The 11,154-nt window shown below is 39.3% G+C and overlaps 1 protein-coding gene across 1 annotated transcript; it reads right to left on the reverse strand.

Moving 5' to 3' along the window:
• Positions 1-1,307: 1,307 nt before the first annotated feature.
• On the reverse strand, positions 1,308-1,928 carry LOC127131644 (uncharacterized). Its single transcript, XM_051060556.1, has one exon. It carries the CDS (start codon positions 1,926-1,928, stop codon positions 1,308-1,310), a length of 621 nt encoding a protein of 206 aa, XP_050916513.1.
• Positions 1,929-11,154: the final 9,226 nt, after the last annotated feature.

An 11,154-nucleotide genomic window follows, 5' to 3' on the forward strand; every position in this document is an offset into this window, starting at 1 on the left:
AGATGAAACATTTTTAGATCAGATGGAAGTGAGCTCTCCCTGAGATAAGTCTGGGAGTTCAGAAGTTCTTACCGAACCTTCCATGATATGGTGTTTCTTGCTACTCTCATGCAAATTTCTAAGTAAAAAATAGAAACAATGTTTGCAGAGTTCTGATAGGAGTTAGATATGTTTTCATCAGAGTTGTTTTTAGTTCTCCCCCTTTTTGTCAGAATCAAAAAGACTTAGTGAAAATGAAAGAGCAAAAGCATATATATATATATATATATATATATATATATATATATATATATATATATATATATATATATATATATATATATATATATATATATATATATATATATATATATATATATATATATATATATATATATATATATATATATATATATATATATATATATATATATATATATATATATATATATATATATATATATATATATATATATATTCACATATAGCAGGTACGTATGCCAGAAACACAAAAGCAAGAATGCAGAAAAACAACAAGCAAATAAGAGCAGAGCAACAAGAAAATCAGAACAACAAGCAAAAGGAAAGAACATGAAAACAAATCCTAGGTGCCTAAGGGTTTGGAGGTGGACGCATCCTCTGGAGCAGTTGGGTCAGCTGATTCTGAATGTTGACATTTACTGAGTCCTGTTGATCCAATCTGGCTCGACTTCCTACTGTTCTTTCTAAAGTTCTTCAAGAGTCTTTAGAACCAGAGGGACAAAAGTGGAGGACTCCCCCTGAGTCAGAGCATCTTGTTCTACCATGATGGAAAACTCTTCAGCTAGGTGTGCTGCTTCTTCAGCGGCAACTTTGGCTTGTGCTTCAGCTTCAGCAGCAGCAGCGGCATCAGCTAGAGCTTTGACTTCAGCTTCCTTGATCCTTTGCAGTTCTTCTTTCTTGGCTTTCTCTTCGGCTTCTTTGCATGCTCGCTCCTTAGCTTCTCTAGCTAGGCGCTCCTGAAGTCTGATCTCAGCGTCTCTGATAAAGTCATTGCGGACTTGCTCAGAGAGGCCCTTCAGCTTAAAGGCTTCAAAGGTCATCCAACTTATCACTCTGTTCCAGTGAGTCCTTACAGCGGAGGGATCATCATTGATGCCAGAGTTGATGGTCAGAGACTTGACCTTGTCAACTGAAGCTTCTGCAAACACCATTATTGCTTCCTCAAGGGTTGGAAGGGTGTTTTCAGGTTCAGAGGCTTGGGGTGGAGAAGTGGGAGGGCTTAGGTTGAGTGTGGGAGTTTGTGGTTCAGCGGATGTATTTGGTGGGGGTATGTCAGAGTTAAGTGGTTATGTTTCAGCGTGAATTGGTTCGGATGGTGGAGGGTCAGATGTGGTTGTGTTTGGGTCTTCTGTGGGTGACGAAGTGACTTCTGGTTCAGGAATGGATTGTGTTGGCTGTTGAGAGGCCATAACACATGTTTGGAGCTGAGCCAGAGTTGGGGAGTGAGGGTCAGATGTTTCAGTGTCTGAAGAGAGTGTGTAGTAGGGTGGTGATTCTGGGGAAGAAGATGAGGAAGGTGAAGTTGTTTCGTTTAGCATTTCTGCTTCCGAAATGGGTAGAGAGGTGGTGGCCAGGTTAAATTTTTGAGAGGGTTGGCTAGATGGTCTGGTGGTTGAAGGAGGAGTTTCTGAGTTAATGTATATGGGTGTTGGTTGAGGGATAGAGGAAGCAATGGGTTTAACTTGTACAGAAGGAGGGAGAGAGACAAACTTACCAAAAGATCTAGTCAGAGGTACTAGAGGTCTTGATCCAGAGGATTCTCCGAGCTTTGCTTTCTTTGCCTGCTTCGCCTTCTCAGATGGTCCTCGTGGTCGCTTCATGAAGTTTGGAGAACATTCTGGCAGCCAGTCTAAGTTGAAGTCTGAGAACTCTACTCCTTGTTTTCGCAGATCATCTAAGTAATACATGACTACCTCTGGAGGGTCAATCTTTGAGAACAGATAGAGTTCATTTGGGATCTTTCTCTAATCTTTGAGAGCTTCCCAATAGGTGTCCAGAGTAGGTTTGACCCTTACTTGATTCAGAATCCCTATGCTCTTCAGATTGTGGGCGTTCAGAGCTCTTCCAGTGTCGATCATCGCGTCTTCCATGAGTCTGAATTGAATCAGATGATCCACGAGACCGCTTTCAATCAGAACGTCAGAGATGAGCCTTCCCAAAGGAATGTAGTTTCTGGGCTTCATGTTGTTTCTGGTATCTCTCACAGAGTCTCTGAGATATTTGAAGAGAAGTGCAGGAAGGCAGAGCTTCAAACCCTTGTGGATACAGTACATAATGCACTTCTGGTCTGTGTTGATGTAGTCTGAGGAATTTGAGGCTGGGCGATGATGGATGGTGCCCAAAATGATCTTCAGCCAGACCCGGAGGTTCTGATGTAGTTCCTTGTTCTTGGAGTGTTTGCCTTCAGCGTTCTGTTGGAAGATTGTCGGATTAATCTCATGGGACAAATACTTTGCCCTAGGATTAATGTTGTAAATTCTTCTTCCTCCAGCTTTCTCCATGCCCAGAAGAGCAGCAATAGACTTTTCAGTGATCACCATTTTGACTCCCAGAACATAGGAGACGATGTAGTGATCGTCAGCATCAGCAAATCTCAAGAATTCCTTAACCAGGTTTGTGTAAACTGGACCATAGAGACGTTGGAAGTAGTTTCCCCAACCTTGATTCTTCAGTTCTTCAGTGAGGTCGACACCGTTCCTTCGCATGTTGTCAAAATCAACCAGTGACTCACAAAAAACTTCCAGTTTTTCAAACGGTGTTGCAAGGTGGATATGAGGCTCAAGATCAAGAATGTGAGGTTCTTTGTAGATGGGAGTGGAGATGACACCGGTAACAGCTGGGTTTGGAGTGCTTGAACTTGGAGCTTGCTCATTGGAGTTCATCTGTTGAGAGAAGTTATACATTGATTGTTATTGAGAATCCATGAAGGTTGTTGAAGAACTGGGTTGATCATTGAAGAACTTGAGTGCACGCTATTTGTGAGAGTGGAAAGTGTGAAATGTGTGAAGAGAAGAGTTTAAATACCCAAATTAGGGCGCATGCAAAACGACACACATAAATGAGTTTAGCACAAAAACCAAGTACGCACGTTAGAGGGAGAATGATTACAGCTCATAAATGATGTATAATCCCAACATCAGCACACCGCTCGAGGAGATCTCAAGAGACTGTTTCTTGATTACTGCTAGACAGCTGTCTAGAAGTTCCAAGGTCAGACGCAAGGTGCTCCACGTGTTTGCTTTATCTGATCTTCAGGAATACCAAGGGGTTGGTTCCTTGAGATTTCTAACTCAAGTGACTTCTAATTGGTAGGAGTATCAGAGTTAGATGCAGAATCCACCTTGTTTACATCAGAATCTTATTTCGCTAACTCAGAGGCACATTTTATTTAGGACAATTTTAAATGTTCAGATTCTTTAAGATAAAGAACAATCTATCTTCAGCAAGAGGTTTGGTAAAGATGTCAGCCCATTGATGGTCTGTATCAATGAATTTCAACATTACTACCCCTTTCTGAACATAGTCTCTAATGAAATGATGTTTTATTTCTATGTGCTTAGCTCTGGAGTGCAAAATAGGATTCTTGCTTAAACAAATGGCAGCAGTATTGTCACAGAAGATAGGAATGTCACTCTCAAGGATTTGAAGATCCTCTAGTTGATTCTTCATCTAGAGCATCTGGGTAGTGCATAATGATGCGGAAATGTATTCCGCTTCTACAGTAGACAAGGCTACGGTTGATTGTCTTTTGCTGGCCTAGGATATCAGATTCTTTCCCAAAAGCTGACAATTTCCAGATGTACTTTTTCGTTCCATTCTGTCTCCTATGTAATCTGCATCACAAAAACCAGATAGTCTATACTCTGATGTTTTCTCATACATCAGGCCCAGGTTAGGAGTTCCTTTCAGATATCTGAGTATTCTCTTAACGGCTGTTAAATGAGATTCTCTAGGATCTGATTGGAATCTGGCACAGAGACAAACACTAAATAGAATATCAGGACGTGTAGCAGTCAGATAGAGAAGAGAGCCTATCATACCACTATAGAGCTTCTGACAAACCTTTTTACTAACTTCTTCTTTTTTAAGAATGCAGGTTGGATGCATGGGTGTCTTAGCAGGTTTGCATTCCGCCATTTCAAATTTCTTCAAAATGTCTTTTATGTATTTACTTTGATGAACGTAGGTGGCTTCTGAAGCTTGATTGATCTGAATTCCTAGAAAGAACTTTAGTTCTTGCATTAAGCTCATTTCAAATTCTGCTTGCATTAGCTCAGAGAATTCTTGACATATAGAAGGGTTAGTTGAACCAAAAATAATGTCATCAACATATATCTGGCATATCATGAGGTCGTTATTAATGTTTTTACAGAAGAGTGTAGAGTCAACTTTCCCTTTGATAAAATCATGTTCCAGAAGAAAATTACTTAATCTTTCATACCAAGCTCTAGGAGCTTGTTTTAGTCCATATAAAGATTTCTTAAGTTTAAAAACATGTTCTGGACAATTTGAATTTTCAAAACCTGGAGGTTGATTGACATACACTTCTTATGATATATACCCATTAAGAAATGCACTCCTGACATCCATTTGATACAGTTTGATAGAATGATTTACAGCAAATGAAACAAGTAAGCGAATAGATTCTAACCTGGCGACTGGAGCAAAGGTTTCATTGTAGTCAATGCCTTCTTGTTGACTGTACCCTTGAGCCATCAATTGTGCTTTGTTTCTGACAACTTCTCCTTTCTCATTCAGCTTGTTTCTAAACATCCATCTGGTTCCGATAATGTGAGTGCCTTTAGGTTTAGGAACAAGATCCCAAACGTCATTCTTTGTGAATTGATCTAGCTCTTCTTGCATGGCTAGAACCCATTCGTTATCTTGAAGTGCCTCATCACAGGAAGTAGGCTCGATCAGAGATACTAGTCCTAGAGGAGTTTCTTCAGGTGCATTGAAGGTTGACCTAGTTCGGATAGGTTCATCCTTGTTTCCCAGAATCAACTCTTCAGATATGTTGAGGCGACTTTTTGATTTCTTTGGGATCGGTGGGGCTTTAGTTCCTTCTGAACTTTGTGTACTGGATGTTTCTTGTGCTTTGATCTTTTCGTCAGAACCTACAAGGGTAATCTCCAGATCTGCAAGTTTCTCAATTAGCTTTGACTTTTCAGGGTCAAGCTTATCATCAAATCTGACATGAATTGATTCTTCTTCAATTTTGGTTTCTGTATTGTATACTCTGTAGCCTTTAGAGTGTTCTGAGTATCCTAACATAATACCTTTTTGTGCTTTTGAATCAAACTTATTCAGATGTTCTCTAGTATTCAGAATAAAACAAGAGCATCCAAAAGGATGAAAATAAGAAATGTTGGGTTTTCTTCCTTTACACAGTTCATAGGGAGTCTTCTCCAGAATAGGTCTTATGGAGATTCTGTTCTGAATATTACACGCTGTATTTACTACTTCAGCCCAAAAGTGCTTAGCCACATTTGTTTCATTGATCATGGTTCTGGCCATCTCTTGGAGTGTCCTATTCTTCCTCTCTACAACTCCATTTTTTTGTGGAGTTCTAGGGAAGGAGACATCATGGGATATTCCATTAGAGTCAAATGATTCCGCAAAAAATTTATTTTCAAATTCCCCACCATGATCACTTCTGGCTCTGATGATTTTAGAGTCAAATTCGTTTTGCACTTTGGAACAGAAGTTAGTGAATACAGAGTGAGACTCACTCTTGTGCTTTAAGAATTTTACCCATGTCCACCGACTAAAATCATCAAAAATAACTAGTCCATATTTCTTTCCATTGATTGATGTTGTTTTCACAAGACCAAATAAATCAATGTGAAGAAGTTCCAGAGGCTTAGAGGTAGAAACAATATTTTTATTTTTAATAGATGATTTTGAAAATTTTCCTTTCTGACATGCTTCACATAGAGCATCTGAAGAAAACTTCAGCTTAACTCGAGTTTATTTAGTTGAGATAACTTTCTCATGCTAATGTGGCCCAAGCGTCTACGCCATACCCATTGCTCTTCATGAACAAACATTAAACATTTTACATTTTATTCTTTTAAATCCGAAAGATTTATTTTATAAATATTGTTTTTCCTCTTGCTAGTGAATAGGACAGATCCATTGTTTTGATTTATGGCTTTACATGTTTTTTGATTGAAGATTACATCATACCCGTTATCACTTAATTGACTTATTGATAACAAATTATGCATTAATCCTTCTACATAGAGAACATCAGATATAGAGGGAAGAGTACCATTACCAATAGTTCCGGAGCCTCTGATCCTTCCTTTCTGATCTCCTCCGAAGCCTACGAATCCAGAATCTTTAAGTCCCAGGTTTTGGAACATATACTTTCTTCCCGTCATGTGTCGCGAGCATCCAGAGTCCAGGTACCATGACTGGTGTTTTAACTCTGCTGCATAAGATATCTGCAACATAAACAATCTTATCCTTTGGTACCCAAAATCTTTTGGGTCCTTTGTGATTAGTTTTCCCAGAGTTTCTTAACACTTTGGGTTTTCTAGCATTATTAAAGCGTTGTGCTTGTGTATGTGTATAGTGATAAGAGAATGGAGATTTAGGTTGGTCATTAGTAAAAGTTTTATCTTCACTAGAATCATACCCAATTCCTCTTATATTGTTCTGACTGACCCCATAAATCATGGATGCCATTCTGCTCCTCTCTATCCCATTCTTCAGAAACTTTTGAAAAGATTTTTCATATTCATAAATTACTGTGTTTGAAGTTTGTGGAGCTTGAGATAACACTTCTTCAAGTTTTGAGCATTTTTTCTTTGTTGAATCTCTTTCTAATATCAAGGTTCTGTTTTCATCTTTTAGTTCTAAAATTGTTATCTCAAGTTTACTACTGTCTTCCAGAGTTTCTTCAAGTACCTCTTTTATAGCTTTAAATTTTTGTTTAAGTTTCTGATATGAGTTTAGAGTTTCAGATAGGCAAGATTCTAGGTCAGATCGAGAATGGTCAGAAAATACCTCTTCGGATTCGGATTCTTCATCTGAAGTATTCTTGGAGGTGGTAGCCATGAGTGCCACATTTGCTTGTTCATCAGAGTCTGATTCTGATGAGTCAGATCCACTGTCGTCCCAGGTAGCCATCAGTCCCTTTTTGGTTCTGAAGGAAATTTTCTTGAAGTTCTCTTTTCTGGAGCTGTCTTTCTTTAACTTGGGACATTCGTTTCTGTAATGACCTGTTTCCTTACATTCATAACACGTAACATCTTTGTTAGATTTACCTTTTTAGGTTGATTCTGATCTATCTCCTTTGGATCTTGGTTTTTTGAAGTTATTATTCCTTTTTCTCCAGAGTTGTTTTACTCTTCTGGTCAGAAGGGATAATTCTTCCTCATCATCAGAATCTTCCTTTTCAGAGTCATCAATGTCTTCTTCTTCAGCCTGGAAGGCTTTGTTTCTATCAGACTTTCGCCTTTCTGATCTGGACTTTTATTGTTATAGACTTGATCTTCTTCTGAGGCTCATCTTCCTCCAGTTCTATCTCATGACTTCTGAGTGAACTGACAAGTTCTTCAAGGCTGATGTTATTCAGATCCTTTGATAGCTTTAAGGCTGTGACCATGGGTCTCCATTTCTTTGGCAAGCTTCTGACTATCTTTTTGACATGGTCCGCAGTTGTATATCCTTTATCTAGCACTTTGAGACCTGTAATTAAAGTTTGAAATCTAGAAAACATTACCTCTACAGCTTCATCGTCCTCCATTTTGAAGGCTTCATATTTCTGGATTAGAGCCAGCGCCTTTGTTTCTTTGACTTGAGAGTTTCCTTCATGAGTCATCCTCAGGGAGTCAAGTATTTCTTTAGCTATTTCCCTGTTGGTGATTTTTTCATACTCATTATAGGATATGGCATTGAGAAGTATCGTTCTGGCTTTGTGATGATTCTTGAATTCACGCTTCTGATCATCTGTCATTTTGCTTCTGAGAATGGCAACTCCAGCATCTGTTACAGGTGGTATGTAACCAATTGTGACAATGTCCCAGAGATCAGCGTCGTAGCCCAGATAGAAACTTTCAATTATGTCTTTCCAGTAATCGAATTTCATTGGCGTTGGCCATAGTTTTTCTCGTTCTGGATCTCTCTACACTATTAAGTGTTTGATTAGAAAATCAATAACATAGCCGAAGCTCTGATACCAACTGAAGGTGAGAAAAACAAGAAAGGGGGCTTTAATTTTTTTTTGATAATAAAAGCTTTTTAAAAAATAAGAACACACAAAATTTTATACTGGTTCGCTTAGAAAACAAAGTTACTCCAGTCCACCCGGTCAAGGTGATTTCGCCTTCAAAAAGGACTTAATCCACTAATCTTGAAAGATTACACAACCAAATGCCTAAGAGAATGATCTCTTAGTCCTCTCAAGTATGCAGACTACGTAGAGTCACTTGAGGAACAAAAGTAATTTAGCAAAATAAATTTGTAATAGAAGGTGCTTCTAGGAGTAAGCAAGTATTATAGCAAAGTATTGGAGCAAGAGTTTTCACGTATGAGCAGCAGCTCGTGAAAATTGAGAGAGAATATGAAAGACTTTTTCTGTGTGTTGTTATTGTGTCTCTCAATGAGATAGATTGTCCTTTATATAGTAGTGAGAAGGACCGTTGGAGTGATGACAGAATCTTGGTCTTTGATGAGCATTCAATGTCATTACTTCTGTGTTTCTTGCTAAAACCATTTTGTCTCCCTGAATAAATACTTTCTTAAAATACTTCCTTTCCATATTGAGAAATTCTTTTCGTTACTCTTTCTAGATTTGGTGAATCTTCATCAGAGTCTTGTTGTATCGGAGTCTTTCTTCAGAAGGAGATCATGTCTGAAGTCATCAGAGCTTCTCAGAGTACCAGTCTTCTAGATCATCAAAACTAAGACCAGTATATGTTAGAGCTTCTGGTTCTTTTTACTGTCTTGCTTTGCTCAGATTCGGAACTTCTTGGGCGCACTTCTTCCTCATATGCGTCTGATCTTCTAGCACTTTGTATCTGATCAGTGTCTGTATCTGATAAAATGATCAGAGTCCTTCGTTGTTCTTCAGAGTCCTGAACACTTAGAAATTTTTTGTTAGGGTGCCATTTTTGGTTTCATCCTTTGTTATCATCAAAATCCTAGAATTCTATTGTAGAACTAATTTTGTTCTTACATACTCTGTTATGAGATATGTATTTCTCTTTGCATCTAAGGAATTCTAAGGGTTGTGGAACGATTATGTGTTGTGTTCCTCTTTTGTATAAGTGGTTTATTTCGCACTTGCCTCAGAAGCTTGTTTTTGTGGAGAACAAACAATGCCTACGGTGGTCTCGGAGACTTATGTCTCTCACTAATGACGATATAGTTTGTTATGATTCTTCATTAGGTAGCTTGGAGATTATTGACAGTTGTGGTGAATTCTCTAATGTTCCTCTCATTAGTACACAAGGAGGAATCAACTACAACCCTGCTTTGGCTCGTCGTCAACTTGGGTTCCCCTTAAGAGATAAACCTAATAACACTTTGTTAGAAGGTCTTTTCTATTAAGAGGGTAAAGATCCCCAATGTTTGAAGCTGAATATTGTGCATGCTTGGCATAATGTGCATAAGAAAGGAAAATCTGAGCTTGGTTCGCGCAATTGTGTAGCTTTAGAAGCTTACACTCCTTGGGTGAAGAAGAGATCTTTGGAGTTGAAGATGCCTTATGCTTGTGAAAGACCTATGTCTATGGTTGTGGTTGAGCCATTAACACTCCCTAACCAAGATGTAGAGGACTTGGAAGACGCGCTCGCCAAGATGAAGCAAGAGAGGGACATGTGGGAAGAGTGTTTCCATGCTTTGAGAAAAAAGCACGAGGAGTTGCAGCTTGAGTCTAAGTACAAAGATGCACTTATTGAGCTTCTTGAAGATCGAGTAACAAAGAGACATAGAGAACCATAGGGTCCATCTTCCTCTAGTATGCCTCAGCCTTCCATTACTTGGAAGAAGAATGTTAATTAGCTTGTCCTTGAGAAGGCTCAGATGAAGACTTCTTTTGAGTCCTAGATTCGACGCATTCGAAGGAAGTACGCGCCTACAATTGGAAAATAAAAACAATCAGGCATTTCATTTCATGCATCATTTGCATACAGGTTTCTCTTTCACCATATGTCTTATTGGTATCCCTTCTGTGCTTCAGCCAAGCTGACTCATCAATACAATACCCGCACCAATCACTCAAGGATCATTGAACATCTAGATCGAGAGAACAGAGAGTTGAAGGATGAGATTTCCCGCTTGACTGCCATGGTGGAGCCAGTGTTAGTCGCTCAGAGCCAATTTTCTCCAACACCTGCAACTCATCCTCCTTAGAGGAATGTTATTTCCGAGGTTGCTACCTCTACCATTCCTGCTACTACTGCTCACTTTGCGCCTGCCATGCCTGCCGGATTCCCGTGGGGAATGCCGCCCAACTTTGTGCCTGAAGGTTTCGCGCCTACATTTGCTTCCATGCCGACATCTAGCCCGGTCATGTCTGTGCCACCACCAGTTATGCATACGCTACCCAATGTTGAAGACACCATCTATCATTCTGAGCCATATAAGGGCCCGGATGTTTATGAGAAGATGGATGGAATAAAAGACCAATTCCTTGAGCTACGAAGGAGTTGAAAACTGTGAGGGGTAAAGATATGTTTGGTAAGAGTGTTGCGGAACTTTGCTTGGTTCCTAATGTCAAAATTCTGATGAAGTTCAAAGTCCCTGACTTTGAAAAGTATAAGGGGAATACTTGTCCGCTCAGTCATCTCGTCATGTATGCTAGAAAGTTGTCGATGCAAACTGATAATGATCAGTTATTGATTCATTACTTTCAAGACAGCCTGACTGGTGCCGCTTTGAGGTGGTACATGGGTTTGGATAGTACGAGCATCTGCACGGTCATTGATTTGGGTGAAGCATTCGTAAAGCAGTACAAGTATAATATAGACATGGCGCCAGATAAGGACCAGTTAAGGTCATTGCCTCAGAAAGATAAGGAGATGTTCAAGGAGTGCATTCAATGATGGAGAGAACTTGCCACTCAGATTACCCCTCCTTTGGAAGAAAATGAGATGACCAAGATTTTCCTCAAAACCCTTA

The sequence above is a fragment of the Lathyrus oleraceus genome, chromosome 3, assembly GCF_024323335.1.
Source record: "Lathyrus oleraceus cultivar Zhongwan6 chromosome 3, CAAS_Psat_ZW6_1.0, whole genome shotgun sequence".
NCBI classification, from domain to species: domain Eukaryota; kingdom Viridiplantae; phylum Streptophyta; class Magnoliopsida; order Fabales; family Fabaceae; genus Lathyrus; species Lathyrus oleraceus.

Coding starts and splice junctions, on each gene's coding strand:
- LOC127131644 (XM_051060556.1), bottom strand. CDS start 1,928: ATGTATTACTTAGATGATCTGCGAAAACAAGGAGTAGAGTTCTCAGAC.